This window comes from Lactuca virosa, chromosome 2, assembly GCF_052849685.1.
Source record: "Lactuca virosa cultivar CGN04683 chromosome 2, Lactuca_virosa_CGN04683_v6, whole genome shotgun sequence".
NCBI classification, from domain to species: domain Eukaryota; kingdom Viridiplantae; phylum Streptophyta; class Magnoliopsida; order Asterales; family Asteraceae; genus Lactuca; species Lactuca virosa.
The window spans coordinates 286,728,835-286,744,952 of NC_136427.1; the positions used below are offsets into that span (position 1 = coordinate 286,728,835).

Here is a 16,118-nt window from a genome sequence, read left to right on the forward strand (position 1 = left end):
TGTTGCAGGCTAGTGGTTATGCCAGTTAGGTAGACCTGTAGGACTAGCTGTGCTGTTATATGATTATTGCATGCTCAGTGGTTATGTGGTATGTTATATGTTATGTGGGATGGGTTGAGGTTGTACTTCTCCATGCGGTAGCCAACAGACCTTAGCAGCATTCCAGTCACGGGCTAAAGGGAGACTCGTACTGTGGGCTCGGGAGCATTCCAGTTACGGGCTAAAGGGAGACTCGTACTGTGGGCTCGGGAGCATTCCAGTTACGGGCTAAAGGGAGACTCATACTGTGGGCTCAGGGGTAATCCAGTCTGTAAAGCTGGGGACCCAGGCGAAGGAGTGATCGTACAGCTCCTCATGTTTTGTCTATGTTTCTGGGAAAACTCTGATATTATACATCTTGAAAACAAAGTTGTAATGATTTTTAATGGTTTGAAATGTTTTTAAAAGTTTAAATTGGTTTGAATTTTTGGGTGTTACAAGTTGGTATCAGAGCCTTGGTTTGAGTGAATTGGAGGAACATACGTGTAACTCCAGTCTCAAATCAAGGAAAGGATTTTCAAAAAATAATTTCTAAAAAAAAAGGGTTTTCAAAATAAGTAAAGGAGGATGCAGGATGTACGATCAGCCGGAGCCAGTAAGTAGACCCCAAAATACCAAACAAGTTATTTGATTATGAGATATGTTAGAACAACATGTTAGTACTAGACTAGGGATCTTCAGGAATTGCATGATAGAATTGCCTGATTACATGATGCCTGCTAGCCTAGGGTTTCCTTTATATGAGATTGGCAACATTACTGTAGTTGCTTAGTGTATGCATCACGGTAATACATAACCAAGATCTTATAGCCTGAGAATGTTTGATTTGGCCTTATGTTCTGTTCTTGTTTGATTGGGAGCTTAGGGTAGGATTGGATATTCGAAAGTCTATAGGGTCCAGCGTTATGTATGGCTAGCATACACTAGTGCTGCAGGGTTAGTGGAAGTTTCATGGATAGGTGGGTTGTGTGAGGCCGAGAGGCCAGTTAGGAGATATTTAGCATTCCTCTAGGAGTGAGGACTGAGCGCTCGCTATGTTGTGTATTCAGTTAGGGAATTGTGGTGATGCTTGAGACAAATATGGGTAGGTGTGGAAGGTAGTAGGGGCCCATACTACTGAAAGCACAGTACCCATACGCGTGTCAAGTGAGTCACAATCCCTAGGGTTAGTCGGGAGTTGGCTCCCAGATATTTATATGGATTATCTGATATCTTGTGGTATGTTTCAGAATGGTGATGACGAGACGCTTTGTGGCTGGATCCGGTTCGGGATCAGGATCAGGGGACAGAGGCCAGGAGGGGCCAACGGCACCTGAGCCAGTGGTGCAGATGGGTACAGCGGAGTTGGATACCAGGATTCGAGAAATCCTGCATGATGAGGTTGCTGCTGCGTTCCGGGCACAGTTACCAGAGATGTTTGGGTCGATTAAGACCGCCATGGTGGAGTACTTTGATGAGCGCTCTGCAGCCCTTGCGGAGACAGCCGCCGCCGCAGCTGCATCAGTTGTATCAGCGGCAGGGGGAGGAGTTGGTAGGGGCTTCCAGTACAGGGACTTCGATAACATGAAGCCCCCTACTTTTGATGGGACGCAGGATCCCATCAAGGCCATGAGATGGATTTTAGATGTGGAGGGGTGTTTCTTCACCTGCTCGTGTCCTGCTGACCAGAAGGTCAGGTGTGCTCTGAACCTGCTTAGGTCTGGGGCCAAGGACTGGTGGATACTTGCGACTGGGTCGTACACTGATGATCAGAGAACTGCTGTTACTTGGGAGCAGTTCAGGGACATGTTCCGCGCCCGTTTCATTCTGCGGGTTGAGCGGGAACGTTTGGCACAAGAGTTTCTGAGTTTGAGACAGGATGGGGAGTCGGTGAAGGAGATCACCCGTATGTTCACTGAGAGGGCGATGTTTTACCCGAAGTTTGCTTCAGAGTAGGCTCAGATGACCCGTTATCTGAGCATGCTCAAGACGGATATCCGTCAGTTTGTGTCTACCCAGCGATATGATACTCTTCTAGAGTTGTAGGAGGCCGCCAGACGGCATGAGTTAGAGATTGAGCTGCAGTTGAGGGAGCAGCGGCAGGTCCCGACACAGTCTCAGTCGGCGCCGAAGCGGTCTAAGACCGCTGATACTAGGACCGGGGGTCAGTAGAGCCACATTTGTGGGAAGTGCGGCAAGGGTCATTCTGGTGTGTGTCGAGCTGATAGTGGATGCCACAGGTGTGGCAAGACGGGGCATTACGCGAAGGACTGCCGCCAGGCAGTCCCAATTCAGGGTATGGGGTTATGTTATCACTGCGATCAGGTTGGCCACATTAAGGCCAACTGTCCGTTGCTAGCCGCCAAGCCTGCGCATGCTCCAACGCCGACTACCTTGAGGATCACGGATGGGAGACCAGTCAGGGCAGAGCCTCCGAAGGCTTAGGGTCGTGCTTTCCAGTTGACCGCAGAGGAGGCCAGGGCAGCTCCAGATGTGGTTGCTGGTATGTTTCTATCCTTTATCTCGTTTTCTATATCTGTTGTATGCTTATCTGCTGTACCTGTGATTAGGTACGTTTTTAGTGAATTCTTTGCCTGCTTTGGTCTTATTTGACTCGGGGGCGAGTCGGTCCTTCGTATCTCAGTCATTTAGTAGGGAGTTCAGTGTGCCAGTGGGCGAGTTAGAGTGTCCGTTGCGAGTGTCTATCGCCAACGAACACGGGGTTTCTGCTTCTTCAGTTTATTGAGGGTGTGATTTGGAGATTTTCGGGTGTCCTTTCCGATAGATTTGATTCTGATCCCCATGGGGGAGGTGTGTGTGATTGTAGGCATGGATTGGCTCAGCCGGTTCGGTGTTATGATTGATTGCGAGGGCTAGCGAGTGGTAGTTCGAACCCCAAGTGGGGGAGAACTGATTGTATATGGCGAGGGGACCAGAGTGGGATCAGGGTTTTGTTCAGCTGCCAGGGCTCGACAGTACATTCAGCACGGGTGTGCGGGATATCTAGCGTATGTAGTAGATACGTGGGTCAGGGATCAGATTTCGGTTTCCGATGTATCGGTGGTCAGGGAGTTTGCAGATGTGTTTCCGGAAGAGTTTCCAGGGATACCTCCCGAGAGACAGGTCGAGTTCAGGATCGACCTGGTGCCAGGTGCGGCCCCTATCGCTAGGGCGCCGTACCGATTGGCACCACCAGAGATGCAGGAGCTGCCGTCACAGCTACAGGAACTGCTAGGCAAGCAGTTCATCCGTCCGAGCAGTTCTCCATGGGGAGCACCGATTCTTTTTGTCCGAAAGAAGGACAGTTCACACCGGATGTGCATTTACTACCGGGAGTTGAATAAGTTAACGGTGAAGAACCGTTACCCACTCCCGAGGATAGACAATCTCTTCGATCAGTTGTAGGGTGCATCTTGGTTTTCCAAGATAGACTTGAGGTCTGGGTATCATCAGGTCAGGGTCATAGAGGAGGACGTGGAGAAGACTGCGTTCCAGACTCGTTATGGACATTACGAGTTTATGGTGATGCCGTTTGGGCTCACCAACGCGCCAACAGTGTTCATGGACCTGATGAATCGGGTCTGCAGACCGATGCTCGATCGCTCGGTCATAGTGTTTATAGATGATATCTTGGTGTATTCCAAGACCCGAGAGCAGCATTAGGAGCATCTGCGGGAGTTGTTGGGAGTTCTGAGACGAGAACGGTTGTACGCCAAGTTCTCGAAGTGTGAGTTTTGGCTACGAGAGATCCAGTTCCTCGGACATCTCGTTAGCCAAGAGGGCATTTTGGTCGATCCGGCCAAAATCAAGGTGGTTATGCAGTGGGAGGTTCCGAAATCTCCCTCAGACACCAGGAGCTTTTTGGGATTGGCAGGGTACTACCAGAGATTCATACATGACTTCTCCAAGATTGCGGTACCCCTCACTCGTCTGACGAGGAAGGGGGTCGATTTCCGGTGGGGCCCTGAGCAGCAGAGGGTGTTTGAGACCCTCAGACAGCGGTTGTGCGAGGCCCCAGTCTTGACACTCCCGGTGGGAGTTGAGGATTTTGTGGTGTTCTGTGATGCATCCATCACAGGGTTAGGGGCGGTCCTCATGCAGAGAGGACGAGTGATAGTTTATGCGTCGCGACAATTGAAGCTGCATGAGACAATATACCCTACGCATGACTTGGAGCTGGGGTTGGTGGTGTTCGCCCTCAAGATATGGAGACATTACCTTTACGGGGTCCGTTGCACCATATACACGGACCACAAGAGCTTGAGACATATCATGGATCAACCAAACCTGAACATGAGGCAGCACAGGTGGCTGGATGTAGTCAAGGACTATGACTGCGAGATCCTTTACCACCCTGGTAAAGCGAATGTGGTTGCGGATGCTCTGAGCCGCAAGTCAGCTGGGTCTTCCGCCCCAGCGGTATGTATGTGGATAGCGGTAGACTCTCCACTTGTGAGTTTGATCAGGGATGCCCAGGTTGAGGGCATGCGACCGGAGAATTGGAAGCTGGAGAGGATCAAGGGTGAGAATGCCCGGTTTGTGCAGGATAGCCGGGGATTATTGACCTGATGCGATCGGGTCTGGGTTCCGATGTCTGGTGGGGTCAGGCAAACGGTCATGGAGGAGGCTCATAAGTCTCATTTTTCTATTCACTCGGGGGCCACCAAGATGTACCGAGATTTGATTTTGAGCTATTGGTGGTCGTGCATGAAGCGAGAAATCGCTTGGTACGTCGAGAGGTGCTTGACCTGTAGGATGGTCAAGGCCGAGCATCAGAAGCCGCATGGCAAGCTGCAGCCCCTGGAGATTCCCATGTAGAAATGGGAACAGATCACGATGGATTTTATTACCAAGTTGCCGAGGACGGCGAAGGGGTTTGATACTATATGGGTCATCGTGGATCGATTGACCAAGAGTGCCCAATTCTTCGCCATACGGGAGAGCTCATCGGCCGAGAAATTGGCCGACGTGTACGTTCGCGAGATCGTGACTCGCCATGGGGTTCCCGTTTCTATTGTCTCTGATCGGGATGTCAGGTTTACCTCCCGCTTCTGGCAGAAGTTTCACGAGGAGTTGGGCACACGGTTACACTTCAGCACAACATTCCATCCGCAGACTGATGGTCAGAGCGAGCGGACCATTCAGACCCTCGAGGATATGTTGAGGGTGTGTGTCATTGATTTCGGTGGGAGCTGAGATTCCCACCTACCGCTTGCAGAGTTCGCCTACAACAGCAACTATCATTCCAGCATTGGCGCCCCGCCATTCGAGCTGTTGTATGGGCGGAAATGTCGCACCCCCGTCTGTTGGGGTGAGGTTGGTCACAAGGTGATGGGCCGGACGGAGGTGGTCTTGCAGACTACCAAAAAGATTCAGCAGGTTAGACAGCGGTTGCAGACCGCTCAGAGTCGGCAGAAGAGTTACGCTGACCGACGCCGATCCGAGTTAGAGTTTCAGGTCGGTGACATGGTACTCCTGAAGATCTCGCCCTGGAAGGGCGTGATCCGCTTCAGGAAGAGGGGAAAATTGGGTCCCCGGTATATTGGGTCGTTCAGAATCATTGCCAGGGTTGGCAAGGTGGCATACAGACTAGAGCTGCCGGAGGAGCTTAGTCGGATCCACAGTACTTTCCACGTTTTGCAGTTGCGAAAGTGCATTGTAGACCCGGAGGCAGTGGTGCCACTGGATGACATTCAGATTGATGAGCGCCTGAATTATATTGAGAGGCCGATTGTCGTTTTGGAAAGGAAAGTGAAAGTCCTGCGCAACAAGGAGGTTTCGTTGGTAAAGATACAATGGGAGCATCAGAGGGGATCCGAGTGGACATGGGAGTCGGAGGTTGAGATGCGGGAGCATTACCGGAGTTATTCGCTACAGCAGACTTCGAGGACGAAGTCTAAGTCAAGTGGGGGAGAATTGTAACATCCCAACCGTCAGGTATTATTAATTTTTCTTCCATTTAGACTTCATGTCTAAGGTCTACTCTACGAGTTGGCACTTGACTCGTCGAGTAGCAGTGGGCCAGGACACGTCAATTAATGAGTGACTCGTCGAGTTGGCATGAAGACTCGACGAGTAGGATTTGGCAGTGGAAACCCTAATTCACAGGGTTTTGCACCCTATATATTGGACCATTAGCGCCTCCCACTGTCCTCTATCACCCTCTTGAGACCCAGAAACCCTAATTTCCGTGAGTGAGAGCTTGGAGAGTGTTTTGGAGCTTTGGGAAGTGACTTTTGTGAAGGAAATTGGTAGATCAAGAGGCTAGCATCAAGATTTCTATGTGGATCCAGAGTCTACTTCAGTTTGGGCACGTTTTGGAGGTAACCAACTGTTACCTTAACCTCTTTTTTCTTCTAGAATCATTCATATGTGGAAACTAGGGCTTTCTTTAGTTATTCAAGAAGGGATTTTGGTATGGGAGCTAGATCTGAAGTTGAAACTTCAGATCTAAACCTCTTTTGAGTCCTAAGTCCATAAAGTTTCTAGCTTTTGCAAGGATGAGACTCTCCTATGGTGTAAAGCTCCATTAGAAGCTTAGATTGGTCATTTAGAGCTTTTAGGGCCTTGCATGCGTGTAAAGTTTGCAACTTTACGTGATAAACATGCCTAAGAAGCTTGGATCTGTAATCTGGAACCTTGGCATGGCTTGAAAAGTGTGTGCATGGATGAAGGTCTGCAAGGACTCGGCGAGTTGCATAGTCAACTCGGCGAGTCATATGAAGATGGTCATGAACTCGTCGAGTTGATGAACAAACTCGGCGAGTCCGTTGAAGATTGCCTCGAACTCGGCGAGTCGTTCGAAGACTCGGTGAGTCGGCTAGGGTCTCTCCCAATTCTTGGACACGTATGAACTCGGCGAGTTAAAGGGGAACTCGACGAGCCAATCAAGGATTTCACGACTTCTCGAGTTCAGGAAGGACTCGACGAGTCGGTGAACTGCACTCGACGAGTCGAGTCAACATGGACTGTTGACTTTGACTGTGGACTTTGACTTTGACCAAGAGTTGACCAGTTGACTTCTGAGGGTATTCTGGTAATTTGGAGATTTATGAAGAAGGGTTTTATGGTAACTATAGGTGGTGGAGTTCGTGTTGGTGATCCGGGAGTCGAGCTTTCTAGTTTCAGACGACAGTTGCAAGGTGAGTTATCCTCACTATACTAAGGGGTCTAAGGCACCAAGGCCGGCCCATTGGATATGTTATCCTAGCAGTGTTAGATGTTGAGTATGAGTTAGTGTTGCAGGCTAGTGGTTATGCCAGTTAGGTAGACCTGTAGGACTACCTGTGATGTTATATGATTATTGCATGCTTAGTGGTTATGTGGTATGTTATATGTTATGTGGGATGGGTTGAGGTTGTACTGCTCTGTGCGGTAGCCAACAGACCTTAGGAGCATTCCAGTTACGGGCTAAAGGGAGACTCGTATTGTGGGCTCGGGAGCATTCCAGTTACGGGCTAAAGGGAGACTCGTATTGTGGGCTCGGGAGCATTCCAGTTACGGGCTAAAGGGAGACTCGTACTATGGGCTCAGGGGTAATCCAGTGTGTAAAGCTGGGGACCAATTACATGTTGTTCAGTTTGTTATGATATGTTTATGTGGACTGTATGTGTATCGGTATTTTGGGGGAACTCACTAAGCTCTCGGGCTTACAGTTTTAGTTTATTGTTTCAGGTACATCAGGGGATCACGGCAAGGCGAAGGCGTGATCGTACAGCCCATGTTTTGTCTATGTTTCTGGGAAAACTCTGATATTATACATTTTGAAAACAAAGTTGTAATGATTTTTAATGGTTTGAAATGTTTTTAAAAGTTTAAATTGGTTTGAATTTTTGGGTGTTACAGTGGTGATGTTTGTCGTATATCAGTCTCACGAACCCCTATAATGGATAAAGTTTCCAACTTTATCCATTAGAATGGTCCCAACAAACAAGATCTAGCCTTTAAGTCTCAAAGGGACCCAAAAGTTGATCTTTTTCTACCTAGTCCATTAAGTACAAGTCTCCAACTTTCAGATCTGAATCAGAATGATGTTTAGATGGATAAAGTTTCCAACTTTATCCATAACAAGGTCACAAACTTTCAAGATCTAAACTTTATGCACTAAAATGACCAAAAGCTCATAACATCCAAAACTAGTTAGATCTAACAAATGCATCATCAAGATTAAAATTTTATACCTCTAGAAGATAGATCAATGTGAACAAAGTCCAGATCTACAAGCTCCAACGCAACCAACACTTATCCAAGAAGTTCCTTATTATCCAAGGTGCACCATGCATACTCCAAAGAACTCAAAAACACCTTCTTTATCATACAAGACTCAACTAGGGCTAGGGTATCATGGAAGGGGTGTTGGAGGGGTGGAGGTTGAGATAGGAGTGGGTTTGGGGTAGTTAAGGAGCTTAAATAGGGCTCAAAACAAGAAAATAGGGTTTGGGCACTGATTTCATACACCCAGCGTACTTCTGGCACGCCCTGCGTACTGAGGGCTCCTCAGTACGCCCAACGTACACCCCTTTGTACGCCCAACGTACTCAGCACAACCCAAAACCGACCAAACTTCAGACGAGCATAACTTCTTCGTTCTAACTCCGATTTGACGTTCTTTATATCCACGGAAAGGTAACGAGAAGCTCTACACTTATATCAACTCATCATTGCCTTAAAACTTTCCGAACAAGAATCCAAAATTCATAAAAATCCCGAACTGACACTTTACCGAAATACCCCTTGGCGCCAAAATACATACCGAACTCCTGGATCATCCAATTTACATTACCCTCACCCAAATGGGTCTAAATCTCTTTTCCTCAAAGGCCCTGAGCCTGATGATACTCGGTCTTCGGGTCACCACCCCCACATAGGAAACGATTTGGAACATGGCGTTACAGAATAGGGACAATATGGTCAATTTATTTATTTTATAATTATAATAATTTTAAAATAAATAAAAAAAATCAAATTAATTTGGGTAAATATGATAGTTTGGACGTTTATGAATGATATATATATATATATATATATATATATATATATATATATATATATATATATATATATATATATATATATATATATATATATATATTAGACCGACTAAATATGATATTTTGATGTTTAAAAAATATATATATGAAATACTCCTTACGAAAAAATAAATTGCTTCTACCTTTTGTTCATACTCATATCTTATATTGACATGTAGAATATACTAATTCTTTATTCTAATCATCTCTTTTGATAATTAAGATTTATCAATGGTTCCAAGTCATTATACTGATTGATTTACTTACGGGAGTGATGTTTAGGTTGGATTTAGTGAGGTGTTTAAAGTGAAATTTCCAAACAGTATACTATGTATATCAAACAGATCGTACATCCGATATGATCCTACCTGATTATTCCTTACTTTATAGATCTTGATGTAGACATTGAGATTGTTGAGGAATCTAGATTATTAATATATAGTCGCTAGAATATTGAAACTAGACTAAGACTTAGTGCTTTATACGTTTAGGTCTTTGAGAAATGTTAAGGCGAAGTGCTGCCCTAACCCCGAGTCACCTACTTTTGTCAGGTGAATACATAATTACTTTTAAGAACATAATATAAACTCTTGCATTGATCTAATAAATCTGAAAATATATAGAAAAAAAGGTAAAAATGTATTTGATTTCTCCCTCATTAAGAGATACAAACTTTACTAGGGATAATGACTTAAAAGGGCAATATATTTTTTGATTTGTACACATTTGGTCACTGGGTTTTTTTCGTCCACATTTAACCCTTCAACTTGTTAAACTGTACATATTCAGTACTTATGAACGGTTACTCCAGGTTAGTCGGGAAAAATGACTTAATAGGGTAATATATTTCTCATTTTGTATACATTTAGTCCTTAATATTTTTGTACACATTTAGTCCTTAATACTTTTTTGCTTGAAAATAAGTCTTTTTTGTTTTTGTACTCATTCAGTACTTATGAATGATTGTTTAGGTTGTTCTTACGACATCTTACGTGGGACAATCATTGATGAGGTGTTTGAGGCTGTTAATGCCTATGTCCATCGCAATCTTGACTGCTTGGTTGCGTAGGTCTTGTGGTTTGGTTTAAGTCGTATGTTCTGAACGTCGTAACTTCTTCATACGATATCAGATTTTAATGATCTTTATATCCATGTGTTCAGTTTTTGAGTCTACTACAACTTTCGTTAAGATTACTCCTGTTAAATTGTAATATATTTTTGACTTATGATTTTATATAAAAAAGCATCCATACATGCATTCATAAAAGAGTATTGATATAAATATCATAAATAAAAATATATTACTTTTTAACGGGGGTATTCTAAACGAAAATTGTAGTAGACTAAAATACGAATGCATGAATATAAAGATCGTTATAATCCGAGATCATATGAAGAAGTTATGACGTTCAGAACACATGACCTAAGCAACCAATTAGTCCAGATCGCGATGAACATAAGCATCAAAAGCCCCAAACACCTCATTAATGATTGTTCCACGTAAGATGTGAGAAAATGTCACAACCCGAAAATTTCTATCTTTTAAGGTCAAACACATCAACTTAAGGTCAAACTTATAGGTTTCTCGATCGAGTATACGTAAGGGTTGCGTGTTAAGAAGTGAACCACATAGGAACCAAGAGCCTAGAACAACATTCGAGCCATAAAACCTTAACAAGTGAGGTTCACGACCAAGAAACATGTTCACGACCCTGAACCCTTCTTAGGTCGTGAACTTATGCTATAGATATGAGTTTTAGCCACTTTTCCTTCACTTCTTCTTCTCTTGGCCGCAATCACTTCATTCTCTCTCTCAGGTGTCATATTTCAAGAACACCATCTTTCACTCTTAAACACCCATTTTCCTTTGTTATTCCTTAGAAGCTTACTAGGATCTTCAAACACTTGCCAAAACACCAAAATCTCCAAGATCTTCAAGTGTTCTTCACATTTGGGCCATGAACCATTCATCATTTGGGTCGTGAACCATTCAAGTGGGCCGTGAACCCTTCATCATTTGGGCCGTGAACCATCCTTTAAGTGGGCTGTGAACCTTCATTTGGGTCGTGAACCATTCTTCAATTTGGGCCGTGAACACCCCATTGGGCCGTGAACACCTCAAGCCCAGCCATGAACACCCTTTCAGCCTCCTAACTTGCTTCTAGCACTCTTTTGGACTCGTTTGTGCCTTGGGACTTCATTCGTGGGACTTAACATCCTTATTCGAATCTTCAATTGAATCACCCACATAAGGTGAGTTCATACCCCCCCTATAATCTATCTTTTAAATGTTTTTAAATGCTTTTAAGGGGGGAATACAAGTTGAACACAATTAAATTGTGTTAATATTTACCTGTGATAACCATCACATTAAAGGATTTTTTATGCTTTTGTAAGTGATCAAATAAATCCAAAAACTCTTTTAAAAGATGTTAGATTGTTGTTTATAAAACTTCGTTTTTAAAGTACATGCTTAACTCAGTAGATAATTGAGTCTGTTCTACAGGCCAGTAAACAGTCCAAACAAACATACTAGTAAACTATAATAGGTATAGTTTAGAGGATTATTACTTACTACTTCTAGATCAGTGAAACTTACATGAGTCAGTTCTTACATGAGTCAGTTCTTACATGAGTCAGTTCATTCATACTATAACTAGAACAAGAAGGAACATATATACTATAACAAGAACAAGATAACAATAATGCGAGCCACTACTTCATGGCATAGCAATATACTTGTTGTGTCACGTTTTGTAACCAGAGTCTCTTGGAGGGAGAGCGTGAGTTTGTGTATAGATCTATATGAGATTGACTATCCTACACCTTGCTGCTAGCTACAGTGGGACCTGCAGGTCTACACGTGACAAATGTCATACCATTTTCGACGTCTTTAGATCGTCGTGTTTTATACTAGTCAATCAAACATGGTTATAACCTCATCACATTTTACCTTAATTTAACTAAATGGTTTTAAGGTAGTTAGTACTTCAGTAGTTGTTTTATACAACACTACTGTATATCTTCATTTTTCCATTACATCCATATAGTGATATTTTCTCACATCGAGTAATGCAAATCATTTCCTAGTAACATGAACATTCAGTTAGAAGGGGGCCTATAATGCTAACTTTATGATTCCTTGGTAGATACATCATGGATATATATTAATAGGATCCGACAGGCAGTAGGATGTGTGCTTTCCGCTTCATTTCTTGTTCCTTGTTTGGTTGTGGGCTTAGATCAGATTCACACAGTCTACTATCTATTCGATCTTAGTTATATGTATATCCTGTATATACCAAGAAATCATAGGGAGTAACAGGTATGGGTCAGGTCATAATATACAAACTTAGTATACCACTTTCTAGTACAAAAACATACTTTTCGGTTAGAACATGAAGTAGGTGAAACTAGAAACTTATCTATAAAAGGTTTGATAGGTATTATTAAACCCGTATAACTTAAGGGACCTTAAATGGTTAATTCTATAATTCCTTGGTTTAAACATCAGGGTTATATATAATTAATATCCGATAGGCAGTGGAATGTGTGACTTCCGCCTCATTTCCTGTTCCTTTTTTGGTTGTGGGTTTAGGGCAGATTCACATATTTAACTGTCCGTTCGATATTAGATTATATATAGTTAGTATAAACTAAGTGATTATCGAAGGAACTATTGTGGTTACCATTTTACTAAATGAAATATATGATTTTCTTAAGGAATGTTTTCTTCAAATGTAATAGAACTATTACAGTTAACTCCATAAGTACCAAATGAATACGCCAGGGTTATTGTGACACCAGTCAAATGTTGGTCAAAAATAAATTGATCAATAATCGTAATTGGGATGAACCAAGTGGTAGAGTTTGTAACAAGGTTTCCAAAAACATAAAGAACATTGAAATCCGAGTTATAACGAAGAAGTTATGACCAATCGAAAATCCGCGGAAAAACCGGCAAAACACTGTTCAGTGTAAAAAAGCGAATTTTCGATAAAAGGATTTTTAGCCTTAACAATCTAAATGAAACTTGTAGAATATGTTAAACCGAGAACGTTCATAAAAAGAACGTAAAAATCCGACTTCGTATGAGAAAGTTATGATTTTTCGAAGTTTCGGTTTAGCAGTAGACAGCTAAAAATTCGAAATATAAATCGATCGATATTTAGCCGACGCAACTTAAACGAGAATCGAAGGTCTCGTCAAAAGTAGCACAACGGTAAAAAGACAGACGAAAACGGACATCGGATGAAGAAGTTATGAATTTTTAACGGATTCCCGTCCCGGTCTGTTTAAAATAATAATATTAAAAATAAATTCAAAATTAGCCAATGAAGTCTAAATGAAAGTCATAGAGTATGATTTTACCTACGCGTGCATATAAAGAACGCCAAAAACGGAGCTCGTATGCGAAAGTTATGATTTTCGCAAGTTTTGGCACAAAAATAAAGAAAAATAAGAAAAATCGGGCAATTTCGCATGCCACGTTACCCTCGCACGTGGCAGCTGCTGAGTGGACCGAAGCCATGCGTGGCACCTCCTGATTCGACCAACTCCGCGGTCCAATCCCACTCGGACAACCTCGCATGAGACACACCGGACATCACCTCGCACGCTCCTCGGATGCTCCCTTCGCACGTGTCTCCTTTCTACTGGACCGAGGTTTGGTCCAATCCGAGACTGCCACTGCGAGCCTGCTGTCCGAACCCTCGCCTCGTGTACCACCGTCCTGTCCGACGCGTGTGTTGATGACTAAGCTGCTTCGGACCGAGGCCTCGGCCTATAAAAGCCATGCGAGACCTCTCGGATTCCACCCTTATTTCACCCCAAAACTTCCCAAAATTCACATTTTAGCCCCGTAAACTTTCTCACGACCCCCCAAGGCCCCGGTATCATGTCTAAAGCCCGAAGCAAGCCCCGGAGCCCCAGAATTCTCGAGAAGTCATCCTCTCTCCTGTCGAAACTCTGCCCGGTTTGAGCCGGTTTTTCGTCAAACAAACTCTTTTCCGGGAAACGAAACGCTGCCCGAATCACTGCTTATCAAGTTGAGTTCATACCCCTATAATAAACCTTTTCAATCGTTTTTAAATGCTTTTTAGGGGGGGAATACAAGTATAACACAATAATAAATTGTGTTAATAATTGTATGTGATAATAATCACACAAAAAGTTTTCGTATGCTTTTAAGAATTATCAAATACTTTCAAAATAATGTGAAGCCATGTTAAATCTTAAAAGTCATGTAAACTCTGTTAAATTCTTTGAAAAATGTTTTATAAGTTATTTCAAAGTATAAATGCCAAAATCATGTTTATATATGTATAAATATATAAATAAGATTTGAAGGGCTTAGGACTAATGAATGATCTCATTTCCTTTTCCTTGTTTGGATGTGGAATTAAGGTTGTATTATTTGTCCGAAGGTCGTTTCCTTCTTAATTATATATATATATATATTATACATATATGAGTACAAAAGGTTACTCCTTTTGGTATCATCACCTTTGTATCAGGCTGAGCAAAGGTGATATTCCATGAGAATTCATGCTAATCAGATAGAACATATAAATTATAATAGGTATAATTTATGATTCAAAACTAAAGATACAAGTATGATTCACGACTGTATACTTTCCAAGGAAATTACCAAAATACATTCAACTATAACAGGATATGTATAACACCTTTAATATACGAACTGTTGGGTTTTGAGCATTCTAACACTCCTATGGTGTACATGCAACCCTATAAACCTTGGATCTATGTTTTCTCTATTATACATGCAAATATTAACTATTCCAAGGTTTCATCCTAACTAGCATATTATGAAGCACCTATACTACAAAGTTCTAGTTAGATGGCATACATTTTGATGTAGCTTGATGTCTTCAAGCTTTAAGAGCTTAGCCCCAATAGTGTGGAAGCCTCAAATGGAATCACAAATCACCAAAACACCTTGGAAGAACTTGAGAGAATATGTATGCACACTAAAATCGGCCCACTCTTAATTTCACACACTTGTGCCAATTTTGTGAGCCAAGGACCCCTTTATATATTATGGAAGATTAGGGTTACATCCATGTAAACCCTAATACCCATGACCTTTCATTTACATAGGATCCATGGGTTAAAAGCTCCATGGACCATCCATGAAAGCTTAGCCCAACCTAAATGAACTTGGCCCATTCCATATATATAAGAGTCCATATTTAATTAGTTCTTTTTGATCACTTAATTAATTCTAAATTAATTCTTGATCAATACTAAATAAATAATATGATTTCATATTAATATATTAGAACTTATAATATATTAATATAAATCATAAATATACTATTCTCAAAAGACTATCCATATAAATTGTGTCGGTGAAGTGCAACCCAAATGGACCATGCCGGGTCGGGTCAAGTACATACCAAATATAGTTATGGACTTAGACATTAATCCAACAGTCTCCCACTTGGATAAGTCTAAAACTATTATTGAGTATGACTTCAAAACCTAACTGGCAATCGTAGCTCTTAAAGCCGCTGTCGAACTCTGACCTTGTCAATGACTTGTCCATTAGATAAGGGATCATATATTCCTCCATTCTAGATATCATATGGACTGAGACATGGATTATAATCATTCTCTCTGTCCATTTGTTGTTTCCCGATTTTCGATTTATGATGACTGACTGATTGAACAAATCAAATCAGTCCTGGCTTGGCCAAGCACTCACATGTGTCATCGCTAAATCATCGAGGGGCCCACAGATATCGCTTTTATCCCGAAGGTAAAAGGAATGGATAAACTTCGACTCATATGGCTTGTTCTACTACTTGTTGAATCATACAGAAAGGCACGTTTTATAACATCGAGTTACCAAATGTGTTTTCGTGCAATCAATGTATAACCAACTCATAGTAACAACTCATATCTCTAGGTTTGAAGAATATAAGATATTATCGTCTCATGATCACTCGTGATAAAATCCATGAAGTGATTCAAATTAGCGCGGGTTGAATCCAATACTCAGAACTTATGAGCACTCATGAGTGTTGTAGCACCACTTTGTCCACCAAC

At 42.4% G+C, this 16,118-nt stretch overlaps 1 protein-coding gene across 1 annotated transcript in view; it reads left to right on the forward strand.

The window, feature by feature from the left end:
- The first annotated feature begins 1,476 nt into the window (after positions 1-1,476).
- LOC145158604 (L-type lectin-domain containing receptor kinase IV.3-like) overlaps positions 1,477-16,118 on the forward strand; it is a 43,387-nt gene continuing 28,745 nt past the window's right edge. Inside the window, exon 1 of the mRNA XM_079077479.1 lies at positions 1,477-1,545. Coding sequence (XP_078933605.1) covers positions 1,477-1,545 — 69 coding nt within the window. The remainder of the gene's footprint in view (positions 1,546-16,118) is intronic.